The sequence below is a fragment of the Ursus americanus genome, chromosome 21 (assembly GCF_024610735.1).
Source record: "Ursus americanus isolate L20-20 chromosome 21, mUrsAme1.1.p, whole genome shotgun sequence".
NCBI classification, from domain to species: domain Eukaryota; kingdom Metazoa; phylum Chordata; class Mammalia; order Carnivora; family Ursidae; genus Ursus; species Ursus americanus.
This window is the reverse complement of record NC_142147.1, coordinates 38970280-38988989: the sequence shown is the minus strand read 5'-3', so window position 1 is coordinate 38988989 and position 18710 is coordinate 38970280. Positions and strand designations below refer to the sequence as shown.

The 18710-nt window shown below is 46.5% G+C and overlaps 1 protein-coding gene across 7 annotated transcripts in view; it reads left to right on the top strand.

The window, feature by feature from the left end:
- The window catches only part of CEP89 (centrosomal protein 89), a 65210-nt gene extending 49093 nt beyond the window's left edge, over positions 1 to 16117 (top strand). For 5 of the 7 annotated variants that reach the window (XM_087870669.1, XM_087870668.1, XM_087870672.1 and 2 more), the window contains 5 exons: positions 1042 to 1209; positions 1866 to 2007; positions 5418 to 5507; positions 9704 to 9873; positions 15815 to 16117. In XM_087870669.1, coding sequence (XP_087726795.1) covers positions 1042 to 1209; positions 1866 to 2007; positions 5418 to 5507; positions 9704 to 9873; positions 15815 to 15938 — 694 coding nt within the window. In that variant the 3' untranslated portion in view covers positions 15939 to 16117. The remainder of the gene's footprint in view (positions 1 to 1041; positions 1210 to 1865; positions 2008 to 5417; positions 5508 to 9703; positions 9874 to 15814) is intronic. The other 2 variants (XM_087870670.1, XM_087870671.1) reach the window with 2 other exon arrangements.
- The last annotated feature ends 2593 nt before the right edge of the window (positions 16118 to 18710 follow it).

Here is an 18710-nt window from a genome sequence, read left to right as displayed (position 1 = left end):
TTGGGCCCCGGGGTAAGTGCGTCTTCTAGATCTCGACGTGTTGTTCTCTGAGGTAACCGTGCTGGCCCACCGATGCTTTCCCAACATTCTCCATAGCCCCTAGTTGCTTTTCGTTGTGAACTTTTCTTCAGTGATTGAGTTGATACCAGGTTGAGTCCGTTACTTTGGCAAAACTACATTTAAAGAAAATTCTCAAATCAAAAGACAGTTAAGAAAAAAGATAAATTAAAAATCCCAGTTTCATGGTTTTTATCTAGGTATGTTCTGCACTCTTTGACTAATTAAAACTAGTAAACCAGAAAGTAATGGAAACTATCTGGAAAATCCCTGCTGGGGTGTTCAGGGAGCCAGCCCAGGCCGAAGTCACTGAAAATTGCCTGACAAGTGAGACAGACCCACACACAGGCCACCTGCGCCCATCCGCCGGCCAGCAAGCCTCGGAAGTAAGGCCCACGCGGTACCCAGAGACACCCTCCGCTCAGAACTGGGCAGCCTCTGTGCGCATGACTCTGCCTGTTCAGTTCTGGTTATTACCTGAGAGCTGACCAAGAGAGCCAGTGAAGAAATAACTCCCCTCTCAAGCACCATTTTGCCAGAACTGCGTGTTGAAATTGTAAGCCTTCCTTGTTCTTTTGTTGCTGTTATCATAAAAACATAGAATTACTTTTAGTATGACATAGAATTTGGTCTAGCATTAGGATTTGGGGGAGGCAGTTATAACTATGTAAATCAATGAAGTGGTCTTAAGTTCTTTCTGGAAGGAATATAGGGTACAAATAAGTATATCTATACAAAGGCATAAGCAACAGTTATGAGCAGGAAAAAGCATTAGATCGTTATCCTCAAAAAATTGTGTGCCCAGCCCCCGGGAGTTCCATCCCAGGCCCTTGGGGGTGAGGAGATGAGCAGCGTTTCCACGGGGGGCCTTCCACAGACCCCCACGGGCTGGCGGGCTGGGCTGCCCCTTGCTTGTCTGGCAGCGGCTGCCTGGTGTTGGCTTCGGTGTGCCAGATCCAAGCCTGTGATGTTTTTGCCTGCTAGCCGGCTGCAGGAGGAAGAGGAGAACGGAGGTGCCGAGATGGAAGAGTTGTTGGGGAAGTTGGCACTGCTGCAAGTGCAGAAGCAGAGCCTGCTCGTAGAGAAGAACAGTCTGGCAGCGAAAAACCAAGCGCTGGGAGCCGAACTGGACAGGGCCCAGAAAATAAATAGGTTTTTATCTATTTTTTCTTAAGCTAGTTTGGTTTTTTTGTTTTGGGGGGTGGGTTTTTTTGTTTTTTTGTTTTTTGTTTTTTTTAGTATTAGAAAGAGAAAATTAAATCTTCTGTTTTGTTTTCTTTGTCTTTTCTTTTTCTAATATTGGCCGTAAAATGGAAAAGGATCATTGAGATTACTGGGTATCAAAAGTACGGTAAAGGCTGTCTGTTGACCAGCATTAGCCAACATTTCTCAAGTTTATAGTTCAATATAGTTGATAGTCACAATGATGACCCTAAGACTCTGGAAGTCCTAGAAGTTCTTTCCTACACGTTTCCCAAAAGTTGGCTTTGGGGTAACTGGATTCCTTTTTCAAAACCATCTTTTAGAACACGATCCCAAAAATGAATGGAATAATACATAAATAGCCTATTAACTGCCTTAAGCATTTTGTGATTCCTGTTGACTTGGCTTGGAGTCGATAATTATGCTTCACTTAAATTTAAACCCATTTACCTCTTCTCACCCTGAAACTTAATAGAAGATTTAGGTTGGCGAAGAATACATTTAAATGCTAACATACTTGCTATTTTGACGATGCAGATTTTCACTATGTCCCAGCCATTCAGGCTAATGAGTTTTTTGTTCCACCATTTGGGGAAACTCTCTAGGAGGTCTCAAAAGAGAATTGATGTTCTCAAAAAGCAAGTGGAAAAAGCCATGGAGAACGAAATGTCCGCTCACCAGTACCTGGCAAATCTTGTTGGCCTGGCCGAGAATGTAACCCAGGAACGCGACAATCTTAAGTATTTGGTAAGCTCCCTCACTTTCTTCGAGTACACTGAAAATTAATATGCAAACGTAATTTTAAGAGCATTTTCTTGGGGCAGCTGGGTGGCTCAGTCGGTTGAGCATCCGACTCTTGATTTCGGCACAGGTCATGATCTCGGGGTCCTGGGATCGAGCCCCGAGTCAGGCTCCACGCTCAGTGGGGAGTCCGCTCGAGATTCACTCTCTCCTTCTCCTTTTGCCCCACACCCCCGCTCTCTCTCCCTGTCTCTCTCTCTAAAATAAATTTTTTTAAGAGCATTTTCATTACAAAATTATCCATAAAAAGCTTCATCTTTTTAAGTTTTAACTACACATTTTCAGATTCTCCAAAATGTTAGCTTTGAACCATGGAGAAAAAACATTTTTGAAAGACAAATAACCCAGACTTTTAAATAATGGTAAATGAAATTTTAGAAGGTAAACTAATGGAATTAGTCCATTTAACCAAATAGAGCAGTGGTCGTCAGGTGTTTATTACCCATGCATCTTCATATTCTGTCCGTAAAGCTAACTCAGTGTGTTTCCTGTCTGAAGATGAACCAGAGCCATAGGCAGGTTAAATAGAGTTCAGCCCATGTTGCTTCTGGCAGCCCTGGTCCCAAGGACAGAACCAAGGGGATCATCGCTGGGCCTAGATGACGGAGCACTGCCCCGCCAGCAGGAGCGATGCCACCGACATGATTCTTGGCATTTCCACGCTGATTTTATTTTATTTTTTTTAAACAGTTTAATCCTCACGTTTCTCTTTTTTTTATGATTTTATTTATTTGAGAGAGAGAGCAAGCACGAGCGGAGGGGCGGGGGGGCAAAGGGAGAAGCAGACTCGTCCCTGAGCAGGGAGCCCAATGTGGGGCTCAATCCCAGGACCCTGTGTTCATGACCTGAGCCGAAGGCAGACACTCAACTGACAACCACCCAGGCGCCCCTTCCACAATGAGTTTAAAAGGTGTCAGCCATAGGGCTGCGCAGTGAAAGAAGACAGACTCTGCCAAGCTGGACGCAGTAGAAAAGCCCGATAGAATTTGCCACAAAATAGGAGTTATGTAACGATATCTCCAAGTGGTGAAATTACAAGCAATTAAAAAGCAGTCTTCTTGCTTACTTGCACTTTATGATTTTTCAGCTTTGAGCCTCTGTTGCTATTTCCATACATTTATACGTTTGTCTAAGCAATGTTGCAAATCTCTGGTAGCATAGGATTAGAAGTAATAACGGAGTGCTTGTCATGACGGAGGAGAGCAGAGGACCTCCTGGGACAGTTGGAAATTGGCACACTTGGAGTCACTCAGCCCTTCTCCCAGATGATGGTGTGGGGAGTCTGTCAGGATTTGGCGCAGGCTTATTCACATCTGCTAGGAAGACTTTAAGCTCCTCCATAGGAAAGTGGACATAGGCTTTTAGCTATTGTTTACCTAAGAGGAAATATAAATAGCACACAGCTCGTGGGGGGAAATGTGCCCCTTATTGTAATAAAAGATGCTAATTAAACCAATGTTGAGACACCATTCTGTACTTACAAGTTCACCACAAAAAAAAAAATTTTTTTTTTAACGATAATAGTTGTTGGCAGGAGTGTGGTTACATGTTACTGGTGATCTCTAAGTCCTTCCCGGGTCTTTTAGAAGCAATGTGACTCAGACACAGCGTGGTAGGAGACTAAGGCTGCACCCCCCCTCCCCTGGCAGCCCCCCTCCTGGGAGGTCACCACCCTAACCTGTGCCGGACTCGGGTGCTCTCTGTAGCAGTGCCGAGCACCCTTGTCCCCTTCTGCCGTGCCTGCTGGGCTTACCCATGGGAATGGCAAGAGTGCAAAGCAGAGGCTTGCTCAAAAATGGGACGTGCCAAACGGCTCATTCGTCTAAGCAGACATTCATGGGCACCCCGCTGCCACGTGTCAGTACCACTGTAAGCGCGAGGCCCGTTTGTTTGCAGGGCAGCGCACGCGGGCTCCCCCAGGAGGCAGGCCCTGTACCTCCCATGTGGGCCGGTGAGCTCCCAGGTTTCCACGATGAAATTGAGATCCTCCCCAACCCTCAACACTCTCTCTTAGGCCCACCCCTCGTATTTGTGGGCCCAGGATGGGAATATAAATGGGAGCCATATACTATTTGTCCAAATACTTAGAAGTTAGAAATTAAGCCAACAATCTGTCAATGAAATGTGTTCTCTCCTCCTGCCTTGACCTTTGTTGTTATGGCCTGTAAGTGAGGCTCGGGTTCAGAATCCTTAGACCCCTCAGATGTGGGGGAGCTGCTTTCATTCCACCTTACCTCTGCCCACCACAAGGGACTTCTGTGTGTATACTGACACTGCTGTTCCCTTGCCCCTGCAAGCTCCTTGCACCCGGGAGCCCCAAGGTCAGCCCCTCTAGCTGGGGTCCAGCGGTAGTACTGGCTGCCTCTGCCCTGCCCTGGGACTATGGGCCAAGCATCCCAACCTTACCCTGTCCTGGTCTCCTAGACCTTAATTTATTGAAAGTGGCATCTTAATTTTTTTTTTTTTAAGATTTTATTTATTTGTCAGAGAGAGTGCACAAGCAGGGAAAGCGGCAGGCAGAGGGAGAAGCAGCCTCCCCCCTGAGCAGGGAGCCCGATGCGGGGCTCAATCCCAGGACCCTGGGATCATGACCTGAGCCAAAGGCAGACACTTAACCAACTGAGCCACCCAGGTATCCCAAAAGTGCCATCTTAATTTCTAATCCCACCATTAGGATGGGTTTTCTGTGTGACTTATGGCAAGTTATTTAACTTCCTGTGTCTTATTTTTCCTTTCTGAAGGAAATCAAGTGAAATCAAATTGTCTTCCTGGCCTGCCTTAGAAGGAATGCTCATCTTTGCTTTTTTAATTTTAGCATTTGAAAAAATTTACAGTGTGTAGCAATTCATGTCCCACGTGGCTATTAATCTAAATCATTTAGCTTCAAATGACATCCCTCTTGGATGTGACGCCGTCACATTTGGCTTGGTGAATGGCATTGTGCGTTCACGTTATCCTTAATTTTGTAATTACCCAAGTAGTCGAGCTAAAAGTTTATTTGCATCTTGGCACGTATTCCTTGGATACGATTGAAGGAATGCTGTCTTCCAGAGGAAGAGAGAAGTGTGCTGGAAGTCCTTACAACACATTCCCCTTGGTTGGGGGGCTCCATCTTCTGATGGTGCCCAGGAGGGGCACCCGGCCTGCTGTTCTGGGTTCTCACCCCTCCTCAGCTACTGGCCCAAGTTCTGTCCACCTCTCTCACACAGGAGTGGGAGGCAGGCAGGGTGGTGGGCCGCACGAGTGGCAGAATGGAGATTATGTATCAGGAGTAATGTTCTTGGCAGAAGAATTGCTATTTTAATTTTTCCGTTAAACTCAGAGCCCCTTATTTTTCTTTTCACTTTTCTCCTGAGGCTAAATGTTTAGAAAGTGAGAAGCATGGAGTTCTCAACAAAATCATGAAAGGCAGTATTCGTTTGGGAAGGTTAGAAGAAAAAGTCGAGGTAAGTGGCCGTTAGCCTCAGAGGTTTCTGTTTTCAAACGGAAGCAGCGGCTTGCAGCGTCAGACTTCCGCGTTTAAGAAAGTGACTCATGGTGCGTGCGTGTGTCACTCGTCATCCTCAGGGTGAAGCGGTATTGCTTAGAGCACCAATCCGCGCATTAAACAAACCGGTTTACCTGCACGATAAGATACCATGCGGCTGTTTGAAAGAAAATTTTAAAAAAGCTATGGAAAAGTCTCCGGCCTCTATCCTGAAGTTAATGTGCAGGCTTTATGCTCAAGTCCAGCATTCTTTGGTTCAGCTGCGGATCAGGCTTGACCCTTTCCTCTCTAGCTTAATCCTAATTGCACCCTCTGGTTTCTCTGCCCAAGAAAACTGTTGTCAGGGTACCAACTCTCCTCCCCTAGGCCACCTCCCTCACCTGACCTCCAACCTCCCCGACATCTGCTGGCCTCCGCACCTGCGTGCACAGCCTCACCAGCCAGACGGACTTCTCCGGAGCAGGAGCAGGGGTGCGGGCAGGCTAGAGGCCTGGGGGGAGGCAGGGAACCTGTGGGTTTTAAAGGGGAAGGTCTGTGAGAGCATGTAGCTCTAGGGTGGCGAGTAAGATCTAGGACCTCTGCCGGAGGATGATTAAAAGGGCCTGACACGTGGAGAAATTGATCGATGATATTTATGTGCTGGGAAATTAACAAACTAAGACACGAAACATCAGCTGGCTCTGTGTACATAAGTGTGTTGCTGGGTGAGCAGCAGGTGTATGTATGTATGTAAATATATCATGACTTTGTTTTAGGGAATATAAGTCCGAAATTATTTATTTTTTAAAAGTGAAATAAAATTCAACTTCTAATTGCTCAGACCTAATGCAAAGTATAGACTTTGCCCCCCGATGTTTCCTGAATATTGCCCAAATAACACAAACACCAGGTTTTTGGAAGCCACATAGCCGTTCATCATGGTTTTCAAGTGGTACAGACAGGGATGCTCGCTGAGGGGCTTTCTGGTTTCCAGTAAGATCTGCCACACGCAACATCCCTGAGCTGTCCTTACCCTGTTCTGGAATCTGCCTGGATCTGGGCCTTCCCCAGGGAAGAGCACCTCTCTCGAACTGGCCTACCCACCAGCACATCACTATTCGCACTGATAATGGGCAGTGGTCTTTGAGGTGAGGGATGTTCCCACCACAGGTCCGGGGAACTCACTCCTCCTGTGGGCCAGAGCTGCTCCAGTCCTGTTCCCAAATATGGGCTTTTAGGCGTGGTGCCTAAAGGGTTGCTTTGCTAAAAGGAAAGTTGAAAATGCTGCGTGCGTCCTCCGCCCAGAACTCAGGGCAACGTACCCTGTGGCTTCAGGTGGTAGGAATGATTTAATTTAACCAGATAGCTTTTGGAGTTGTGTCGGCTTCTAAAATGTCATTAGAGAGTCCTAGCAGACATCGTAGTTTTCTGGGAATTTTATTTCCGACAGTTTTAAAGTCAGTGAGGATATGGTTAAGTTTAATCTTCAAGTACACTTAGTTGTTACAATCTAGGTAGGATAAAGAAAAAGAAATCCATATGTAGACAGGGGCACCTGGGTGGCTCGGTTGAGCATCCAACTCTTGGTTTCAACTCAGGTTGTTATCTTGGGGTCATGGGATCAAGCCCCGCATCAGGCTCCACGCTCAGTGCAGAGTCTGCTTGTCCCTCTCCCTCTGCTCCCCCCAGCTATCTCTCTCTCAAATAAATAAATAAATAAATAAAATCGGAAGGGAGAGAAGGGGAGAGAGAGAGAGAGAGAGAGAAACAAGAAAACAAACCCCACTTCTCCACAGCAATACTGAATGCCAGAGAGCAGTTCAATGCCTTCTATAAATATTCGAGGAAAGAGTATGAGACAAGGATGTTTCCATCCAACCAAGCTACTCTTCAGACAGTTTTGACCATGTAAGAACTCCGGGTACTTTTTCCATAAATTTCACCTGAAGATTAATCAACTTGAGTTCAGCCAATCAAGAAACAATTGGGCAAATTTCCGAAAAGTACTGGTAGTGAGCAAAGGATATATTTAACTGGGAAAAGACTTCAGCGAAGCAGGGATGAGGCTGATGGAATAAAATGTATATGTTTTTTTGACAATGTGGAATTAAGACAAGGAAGGAAAAACTGACAGGTCAAGGAGGTAGGAAAGTAGAAAGTAGAACAAACCAGCTGATTGCGTCCTATGTCATAACTAAGAGTTCAAAGGATATCATTTCAAGCAAAAAAATCAAGTAGGAAAGCTTTAGCATATTTAAGTAGGGCAAGAAAAGGTTGTTGTGAGCTAACATTATGTTGCTTTTGATAAATGAGAGGCCTAAGGACATGTAATACAAAGGCATGAGAATAGAAGTCACCACGATAATCAAGAGAGATCCATTCCTGATTATTAGTATTACAACAGTGAAAAGACGAGAGAAAATGGACTACATTAAGGTCTTTAAAAATGTATGTGGATAAAACAAAATAACGAAATTGAGACCAAATACAAATGAGCCTAATTCACACATTAAAAGAAAACAGATTGATAATGAAACAAACGGAATTCCGTGATAGAGCCAGAGACAGTCTGAACAAAGTGCCTCAGAAAGCTGAAGAGTGAAAGAGTGAGTGAAGATAATCCAGATTTATGCAGACAAAGAAAGCAAAGTTGCAGCCTTTACATGTGCTGAGATAGAGTTCAGGCCAAAAGCACTAAATGAACCAAAAAAGGGAGGAGCCTTCATAATGTTAAAGACTGCGATTAATAGTATATAAGAGCCGGGAATATCTCTGCACTAAATAAACACAGCACATCTATAAACTATAGGACATACAAAGGGAAATAGAAACAGTAATAATAGGAGCTTTAATCTTCTCTTGGTCCAAGACAGATCAAGAGATTAAACAAAAGTAACTAGGGATAGAGAAGATTTAACAACCTAATCTATAAGGTTTGTGTGTGTGTGTGTGTGTGTGTGTGTGTGTGTAAAGATTGGTTGTAGATTAGCTCGAAAAATAACCCCTAGAGTAGAAATAAGGCACATTTGATGATGATTAATAAACAATCAGAAAGCAAAAAAAAAAAAAATTCTTTTACCTGGAAATGTAAAAACTATGAGGTAAACCAATTGTTTGGTCAGAGGGAACGTAAAATTGTCAGTTTCTAAACGGAACTGATACACCAGTTAGAATGGCAAAGATTAAGGCAGGAAACAACAAATGTTGACGAGGATGTGGAGAAAGGGGAACCCTCTTACACTGTTGGTGGGAATGCAGGCTGGTGCAGCCGCTCTGGAAAACAGTGTGGAGGTCCCTCAAGACATTAAAAATAGAGCTACCCTGTGACCCAGCAATTGTGCTACCAGGTATTTACCCCAAAGGTACAGATGTACTGAAAAGAAGGGGCACCTGCACCCCAATGTTCATAGCAGCAACGTCCACAATAGTCAAACTATGGAAAGAGCTGAGATGTCCATCGACAGACGAATGGATAAAGAAGACGTGGTCCATGTATACAAAGGAATATGACTCAGCCATCAGAAAGGACGAATACCTACCATTTGCATCGACGTGGATGGAACTGGAGGGATTACGCTAAGTGAACTAAGTCAAGCAGAGAAAGACAGTTACCATATGGTTTCACTCCTATGCGGAACATAAGGAATAGCATGGGGGGGGCCAGAGTGGAAGGGAGGGAAAACCGAATGGGGAGAAATCAGAGAGGGAGACAAACCATGAGAGACTCTGGACTTCTAAATGGAATGGAATCTGTGTCAGGTACAAATTAGAAGCTATGTAACACCGGCTTTAGAAATGCTCAGAGGGAAGTCATACCTTAAATACTATCCAGTGAAAATGTTGAAGGAAAATAAAGGAACCAGGCCTTTGTCTCTGTCCTCTGTTTACCAAGAGAGTGTGACAGACCTTGCCAGGTTGGTCTGTTTTTATTTGTAGCATATAAAAAACTAGGCCTGACGCAAATTAGAAATTTGGTTTTATTATACTTGACAGTTGTTTGTTTGTTTGTTTACTTTCTATGACTTTTATGATCCAGACTTGCCCTCCCAGATCAGACTTATGCACGGTTTACTCACCACGGGCTCTGATCACCCAAGTGGGGAGGGTACGCATCCGGGAAGCCATCCCCTGGGCCGCGGGCAGCATCCCCTCGCTCACACAGGGCCTCCCCCCCAGGGGTACAAGAAGCAGGCGGCACTGAAAGTGGATGACATGAGTCACCGGCTGATGGAGCAGGAGGAAGACTTCGCTAGCCGGACCGCCCAGTACCGGCAGGAGATGCGGCACCTGCACCGGCTGCTGCAGGACAAGCACGATATCCTGGAGCAGGCTCTGCAGCAGAAGAGGTGGGGCCGCCCCAGCCCCGTACCCTATGCTTAGTCCTGAACGTTTGCTAGAACTTTCCAGTAAACCCCCCCCCCGGACCCGTTTGTTTATTGTTTACATTGAAGCTTTATCTGAATGTAATATCGGTCTTGATTCCGATTTGCTCATTTTCTTTTTAAATTTTCCCCCCAGTCATTGACAGACAGGATTGCGTAAGGTTAAGGTGTATACCATGATGATTTGATACATGTGTGTCTTGTGAAATGATTACCACCGTTCGTTAACACCTCCCTCATCTCACCGAATCCCATTCTGTTGTGATGCTGGTGGCGGTGGTGGCGGTTGCGGTGGGAGCATTGAGGATCTGCTCTCTTAGCAACTTTCAAGTATACAACACCGTGTTGTCAACACAGTCACCATGCCGTGCTCCTCGGGTTTCTTAATCCTCCCGTAGAACTCCCCGTCGTTTGAATACTGGACTTCCTAAATCAATCCAGGCCTCTAATTGTCCTTCCCTCTTCTCTCCTCTCTTTGATGCTTTCGTTTTATTCCATTTTCTTTTTCTTTTCTTTTTTTTTTAAAGATTTTATTTATTTGACAGAGATAGAGACAGCCAGCGAGAGAGGGAACACAAGCAGGGGGAGTGGGAGAGGAAGAAGCAGGCTCATAGCGGAGGAACCTGATGTGGGGCTCGATCCCATAATGCCGGGATCACGCCCTGAGCCGAAGGTAGACGCTTAACCGCTGTGCCACCCAGGCGCCCCACGTTTTATTCCATTTTCTTGGGAGATTTTTAATTTTTGATTCAATGTCTTCTTTCTGCTTTTCCTTTTTTTTCATTTCTGAGGATTTTAAAATCTCCGATCGTTCCCTTCTCGTAAGATCAGAATCGTCAAGATGGTGGGTGTATCATGCTCTTTGTGCACGTAAGGTACTAACTCAGTGGCACTTTACCCTCTATACACACGCTAGAGGAAGTCTGTTAAAAACATCGGGGAATGTCGCGTGCTCCATGAAGGTGAACGTGGTGGTCCCTCGCATTGTTTTGGTTTTATACTCAAGTCTCCTTTTCATAACGGCTGTGCTGTCTTTGACAGACGGGAATAGAAACGGATGCACGCAGAAGAATCGTAATACACTCACGGGATTCCGTCAGGTTGTAGGCGGGTCCGTGTATTTGATGTCACGCAGAATGCAGGTATCTGTTTGTTGTCCATCAGCCAGATGCTGCTTTTTTTTTTTTTAAAGATTTTATTTATTTGTCAGAGAGAGAGAGAGCACTGAGCAGGGGGCCCGACGCGGGACTCCGTCCCAGAACCCTGGGGTCATGACCCGAGCCGAAGGCAGACGCTTAGCCAACGGAGCCACGCAGTCGCCCCAGCCAGATGTTTCTTAAATGCAAGGGAGGATGAAGTCCTATCGATCATGGCTAGCATGGTTTCTGTAGTCACAGAAGTTCTTACCACCATAAACAGCTACTTTGTAAAAAGTTGGGCCAATACCAAATTTCTTGCCGGATAGGTTTAGAATCACAACAATAAAATGGCATTTTGTTTTTCACTTTTCCCTTATTCCACTAACTGCCCTTAAATGGTTGGAAAGTTATGCATTCTATTTCTGTACTTTCAGTGGTTACCCTTAAAATTTTACCATGGAAATTTAACGTTAAAAAATCTAAATTTAGGGGCGCCTGGGTGGCTCAGTTGGTTAAGCGACCAACTCTTGATTTCAGCTCAGGTCTTGTTCTCAGGGTTGTGAGTTCAAGTCCTGCATTGGTCTTAAAAAAAAAATCTAAATTGAATCAACATCTCTACATTTTGTCCCCCCAGTGCAAGATCTAATACCCTTATCCAATTCTTTCTCCCCTCAGTTTATATGAGATCATCGTCTAGTGTCATTAGGTAGATAAAAGTGAAAAACAAAGATCTCTTTTATATCATTATCTTTAGCCCCCAGATTAAGTGTTATTAGTTTCTATATAGTTCTTCGTTTTGATTTACCCATAGGTACCAATTTCTTCACTTACTGATTGTATAAACAAGACAACAGGCCCCAAATGGACTTCACGTATGCTAGTCCCACATCACCAAACCAAGACTTGGCTTAATTACAGTTTCGGCGCTTCCAGAAAGGGAATCGTAAACTAGTCAGTCAAGAACTGACTGGTCTGTGCTGCTTAGGTCATATGCCTGGGAGACCCCTGCCATCCCTAAAGGAGAGTAACTTTGCAATAAGCAACCCACTTTCGCTGAGTATAGCTTCCTTGTTCCTGCTCCCTTCTGCCTATAGAAGTCTTTCATTTTATACAGCTCCTTGGAGCTCCTTTCTCTCTGCTAGGTGGGATGCTGCCTGATCCAAGTCGAGTTTTGCTCAAACTCTTAAAAATTTTCTTATGTCCTCAGTTTATCTTTTAACATATTCTCTCTTGCATCTCAGACCTTATTTCTCAGATTAGTTTCCTTCTTTCTAAAATACATCATTTAGAAGTTTCCTTAGTAAGAGTGTGTTGGGAGTAAGCTTTCTTAGTTTCTGTTTACCTGAAAACGTCTGCATTTTTCCTTCATCCTTCTAAGGTAATTTTTGCTGGCTACAGAATTTTACTTTGACAGTCTGTTTCTCTCAGCATAGTCTATCTTCTCTGTTTGAGAAGTCTGTTTTGACAAATCAAAAGACAAGTCTCTGACAAACCTTTTGTCATTTTGTAAAATAATTGACATGGGGCACTTGGGTGGCTCATTCGGTTAAGTGTCCAGCTCTTAATCTCATTTCAGGTCTTGATCTCAGGTCGTGAGTTCAAGCCCTGCATTGGGCTCCATGCGGGTTGTGGAGCCTACTTAAAAAGAAAAAAAAAAATTTAAATCACAGGAACAGTGTAGTGTAGCCTACAATAAATAAGTAAATAACCAACCATCTTTTTCCTTGACTCTTAAGTTCTCTATCTTTGGAGCACCTGGGTGGCTCAGTCGGTTAAGCATCCGACTCTTGATTTTGGCTCAGGTCATGATCTCAGGGTGGTGAGACTGAGCCCCGCGTTGGGCTCTGTGCTCAGTGCAGAGTCTGCTTGAGATTCTCTCCCTCTCTCTTTGCCCCTCCCCCTGCTGTACACCCTTTGTCTCTCTAAAATAAATAAATAAATACAATCTTTTTTTTTTTAAAGATCTCCTCTGTCTCTTGTATTCTGTAATTTCATTGGTATGTGTTTAACTGTAAGCTTCTTTTTACTTATCTACTTGATGTAAATTATTCTCTATATTTGTGATTTTTGTGTCTTTCATTAGTCTAGAAAATTCTCATCTCTTAAAATAAGCCATTATCTCTTAAAATAAATGGTTTCCCCTTCTTTCTAAATGTCCTTCTGTAACTCAGATTAAATGTACATTACCCTACCGAATCCTCCATGTGCCTTATCTTTTAAATTTTCCATCTTTTTGTTTTTCTGGTCCACATTCTGGGTAATTTCTTCTGCTCAGTATTCCTGTTTACTAATTCTCTCTTCATCTGTGTCCAACGTACTGTTTAACCCAGCCACCGAGTTTTTTATTTCAACAACAGTGTGTTTCATTTTCAGTTCTGCTTGGTTCTTTTGAAAATCTGTGTAGTCGTTTTTAAAATAAATTCTTAGTCTTTGCTTATTTTAAATACATCTTTTATTTCTTTTAACATTTCATTTCTAATTTTTTCAGTATCTGAAAGTTTAAAGTTGGTTTTTTTGACTCTTTCTCTATGTGGCTTATTTCTTTCTATGTACAGTAACTTTTTAACTATGAACGCATGTATTGTTGAATTTAATCTGTGGAAACCTGACATTCTGCATTAAGGATGTTTTTTTCTAGAGAAGATTTACATTTGCTTTTCTTTGGTGCTAGAGAATATTTCCAACCTGGAGCTACTTTAATTTCTTTTTTTTTTAAAGATTTTATTTATTTATTTGACAGAGATAGAGACAGCCAGTGAGAGAGGGAACACAAGCAGGGGGAGTGGGAGAGGAAGAAGCAGGCTCATAGCGGAAGAGCCTGATGTGGGGCTTGATCCCATAACGCCGGGATCACGGCCTGAGCCGAAGGCAGACACTTAACCGCTGTGCCACCCAGGCGCCCCGGAGCTACTTTAATTTCATTATTAATTTTTAAAATAGGCTATAGTAATGTTTTTTAGAAAACATACAAAAAGACTTTCAAAATGTCCACAATGCTATTATTACATTTATAATGTATAACTCCTTAATATCCTGTATTTTTCTGTACTGCATTCAGAGTGATTTCCTCTGCTCTGTAGTACAGTTTGCTAATTCTCTCTTCAGCTGTGTCCAGTGTACTGTTTAACCCATCCATTGAGCTTTTTCCCTAATTGTCTCTAAAATGGCTTTTCACTCTTGGTTCACTCCACACAGGTCCTGGGGATGCCCAGTCATGGGGAACGATGTAGCTTCAAATTCCAGATCTATTTGAGAGCAAGCTGGTGGCTACAGCCCCCTAGGAGACACTTAGCCTCTCAGAGCATTTTTTTTGTTTGTTTTTTTGTTTTTTTTTTTAAATGGGCAGGTTTTCTGCCCAGCCATGCTTTCTTTGAGGGCCTTCATGTGCCTCCACTTACCTGCCCAAGTGAGGAACACATAGTTCAGAGTGTTTCTAGGAAGAAGGGGAGAAATGTGGATAAAAGCCAGCCCTGAGGTTTTCTATCATACCCGGTTTGCATGGGCCCAGCACCCAGTCTCCATTCTACAGAAATGTGGGTTTCTGGCACGGGCTTTGGTCCTCAAAGCAATAAGCAATGCCAACACTCTATTCCCTCCCTGTGTGCTTTCAGTTTCGTTTTTATTTTTTTCTGCCCTTGGAGATTTCCTATTCTTGTTTTGAGTTCAGCCATACATGTCTCATGATAGCTGGAATTTATCAAACATCTAGGTGTTTTGTGCCAGAAAACAGAAATTTGGGAATTTTTAAAACAGTTTAATTACATAGCACCCAACATCCAGTAGGCATTAGGGGGGCTTAGAAGGAAGCCACAGTTCACAAGAGAAGTGATGCTGGACAAGTGGGCATGTCGCTGGCCTCCCTGAATCTCATTGTGCTCCTCCTGAAACAGCAATGCTCAGTCCACTTGGTGGTCCAGTTTCTAGCATATTCCATAACCACCCGGCCATGTCTGTGAAGGAGCTGGCCTCCGCACTGTGTCCTTCTGCATGAGACCTACTCTTCCCCCCCCCCACACCCCCCAGGCTGAGGCTGGTCTTTCTATCCCCCTCACTCTCCGCTGGGGTCCACCATCCTGTGAGGTGGTAGCTGGTACCCTGGTCCATTCCCCCAGCAGACCACAGTCCTGTGAGGACACGGATACCTTGTCGGCCCAGTTTCCTCAGCACTCCACGTGGTACCCTTTCCTTTACTCATGCACCTTGGTTCCCTCTGAACGCTCATTCCTAGCGTGTGGTCTATCTAGGCCAGTCTTTTCTGTGTCCTCAGTTATGAGCCCCACTCCGCACAGTCCCCTCCTCACCCCCAGACTAACTCTTTATGTCCGGACCCCTCATTGGCTCCGCAGATGGGTGTTATGAGAGGTGCCTGATGTTGGCCAGGTCACAGCGGGGACAGGTAGAGGGGACGCAGGAGAGGCTTGCGGGGTTCATGCTGTGTGGGCGGCCACGGCCGGGCCATTGTGCTGTAGGTCAGCCACTGCGGGTGCTGTATTTTATTCTTCTACATGTTAATTCTATAGCGAACAAAGGTCCGAAATAAAGGAAAAGGCAAAACTCAATATTTTTTCTATTTCTAGGGCACCTCAGCGTCTCATTCCACCCTGGGAGTCTTTGCCTCAGAACCCAAGCACCGTGGGCTCTGTTCTCTTGACATGAAGCGTTCTTTCCTTTGAGTTCTTGCTACTTTAGGAATTGTAAGGGCTCTATAAATATTTTTCTCATTGTGCTCTTCTGAACTCTTCCTTTTTTGTGTGTATTTCTCTCAGAGAAACGGAAGGCGAGCTCGAGGTGGTTTGGCAGTCTACCTCCAGGGAGAACCAAAGAATGCGGGAGCTGCTGCAGGCCGCGCTGGCGAGGCCCGGTGTGTGGGACGGCGCCGGGGAGGCGTGATGGCGGCCGCGGCTCCGGCTACCGTGACGTGACGCGACGCCACCTCCTGCCACCTGTCGCGGCCCGGAGCGCTGCCTCGCGCAGGACAGGGGGGCACCAGGGAAGGGCAACTCCCGCCTCCCCCCGCAGCGGTTCTCCTCGTCAGGGCAAGGTAGAAATAAACTGTCTCAGACGCTTAACCCGTTCTTTTTTTTTTTTTTTTTCTTTATTTGACGAATACAATGCTGAGCTATATTTTTGCCAGGCTCTGTGAGACCCATTGCTCAGGGTGACAGGTGGCCTGAGGAGCTGGCCTGCCTCTGGGCGTCTAGATCCGCAGGCGGGAGAGCGGCTCAGGGAACAGGTCGGGGGCTGGCGCGCTCGGGCGTCGGGGTCGGTGGATGAGGTCAGTGGGATGTGTCCAGTGTGACACTGTCATTCACTCTGGGTGCTGTTCTAGCATGTGGTGAAAGACGGGTCCTAGCACTCACGCCCCAGTAAGTTACACAAAATCTGCTCTGCCCCGTCCACCTGCCCTTCTTTAACCTTCTGGAAAGGCAGTTTTTCTGGGGCCACATAGTACCAGATGGGGTCTCTGCCCCAGTGCCACCATCCAGAAGGATGCCAGGGGCCAGGCTTCTGCTCCTCTCTGCCACCTCCTCAGGCAGGTGACCCCGGCTTCTTGGGTCCATCCCCTGGCACTTCCTGGTGGCAGTGCCAGCCACCTAGGCTGCTTGTCCTTGGCATGCTGGGAGAACGAGGGACATCAGGCTGCACGGGACCCCGGGAGCGGTGTGGAGGGCAGAATCCCGGAGCGCAGACTCTCCCAGGCCCCTCCCAGCGCACACCTGCCTCGGGGCACGTGCGCCCAGGCCGGCCCTGGTCCCTGGTCGGGTGCAAAAGTTACACGTCTGAGCTCTGATTGCTAGTTGGCAGTTGAGACAGAAGATCACAGTTGTTCTACGTTTTATTCAACTTGTTCAACAGTTCAGCGATTCTAATTTATTTTCGTTTTACCAGAGGCAGGGCGACTCACCGGGATTTCAAACTCCCTCTCATCCCCCTTGGAGGTGACCTAGCAAACAGCTTTGATGTTACTTCCAGGGAGCCCAGCAGCTCTCCGGCAGTGTGTAAACAGGCTGCAAGGCCCCAGCGCCCCGTGAGTCTCGCACCTTCCAGACCTATGCTTGGAGGGTGGCTTGTCGTGGGAGCCCTGCTGTTGTCACGCGTAGAGGGTGTCACTCCTGGCTCTGTCCCACCTTCTAGGAGAACGTTTTGTTCCCTGGAGAAGTGAGTGTTTGCACATTTCTGCTTTAAGTTTATTACACGGTACAAACATACTTGGCAAGTTTGGTGACCCCTGGACCTCGTCATGGCCAGGCAGGGGTGGGCTTGTGCAGCACCTGGGCTCTTCCAGCCTCCAGCTGGGTGCTGTCAGCACGTGGCAGGTGGGCTCAGAGTCCAGGGTGCGAAGGAGGGCCAGGCAGGCAAAGCAGCAAGACACGTGGCAGTTGAGGGGCCCAGGGACTGAACTTCGATGCTTCGTGGGGGAACTGGAATGCCCTGGGCCTTGCCGGATGGGCAGGGTTTCAGGAGCTGGAGAAGGGCAGAGAGGGCTGTGTGGGTCGGAGCAGGAGGGGTGTTTGGGCTGGAGGTTGGGGTGGGCAGGGAGGCCAGACTGGCCCCGGGAAAGCCCGGAGTGCTGGGAGGGGCTCCCATTCTACTTCATCGTGCAGGTGCCAATCGGGGCAGGAGCCGGGACCATTCCTGCTTGGTCCTGGGGAGTCTGTATATGGCTCTAGAATGGTCCTGATTGGGCCAGCAGTTATAAAACCAGCCCCAGGGACTCAAATGAGCCCTGCCGCCTTTGGTATTAGCAAAATGTCGTTTGGGGGAATTCTGGACCGGGTGCAGAGAGGCCGGAGACCAGCGGGGATGTGGGTGTGAGTTTGGGGTGACGGCAGACCAGGAGTTGCCCTCCGTTTCCTGGTCGATCTGTGCAGAGGGCCACAGGGCTCGTCAAGCTCTGAGAAGAATGGGAGAGGCCGTCCTTTCCCGGCAGCTTCACTCTGTGGAGATCAGTGTGTCCTCCAACGCTGAGGAGAGGAGAAAATCTTCAATTGTATTTCTTTCAGTGCAGTTTGTTTTATGGCAAATATACATGGAGTACTTATCCCTCCGCTTGGTGTCGAGAACAATAGCAGTGACGAAGGCAGACCTAATTACAGAGCACGCTAGGTGCTTGGAAGGAAACAGGACAGAAACAATGGCCCCATCACCTTCACGGCTGCCGTGGGAGCTACAGGGTGAACCCGTGCAGAACATTCCAAAACCTCATTGCACGGAAGCACGGTCATGATCTTATCCTTCAAAACAAAACATGGTATTTTCCAGGAGTTCTCTTTTCCTCCCATCTCCCAACGTCCTGCCCCGCTCTCTGGCAGGAAACTCACCTGATCAGTGTCTGTGTGCTCGGCTGGCTCCTTTGGCTCCGAAGTCCCAGGTGATGGTTCGGGCTGGGCCGTGCAGTCCAGCCGCTCCGCAAGGAAGTGCGCCCGGACTCTGGGACGGGCCGCTCTCTGCCCGCAGGAAGGCGAGCCAGGGACTCAGAACCACGTAAGGGATGTCATTTCTCTGGGGAGCGTGAACGAGTCGGGAGGAGGGACGTTTCTGAAGGGCTGTGGGTAGGAGGTAGCGTTTCAGTGGGTGTTAAATGGGGAGTTGGATTTCCCCAGAGGACAAGTCTGTAAAGACGAGGACTCAGTAGGTGCGGACGTACTTAGGGAAGATGAG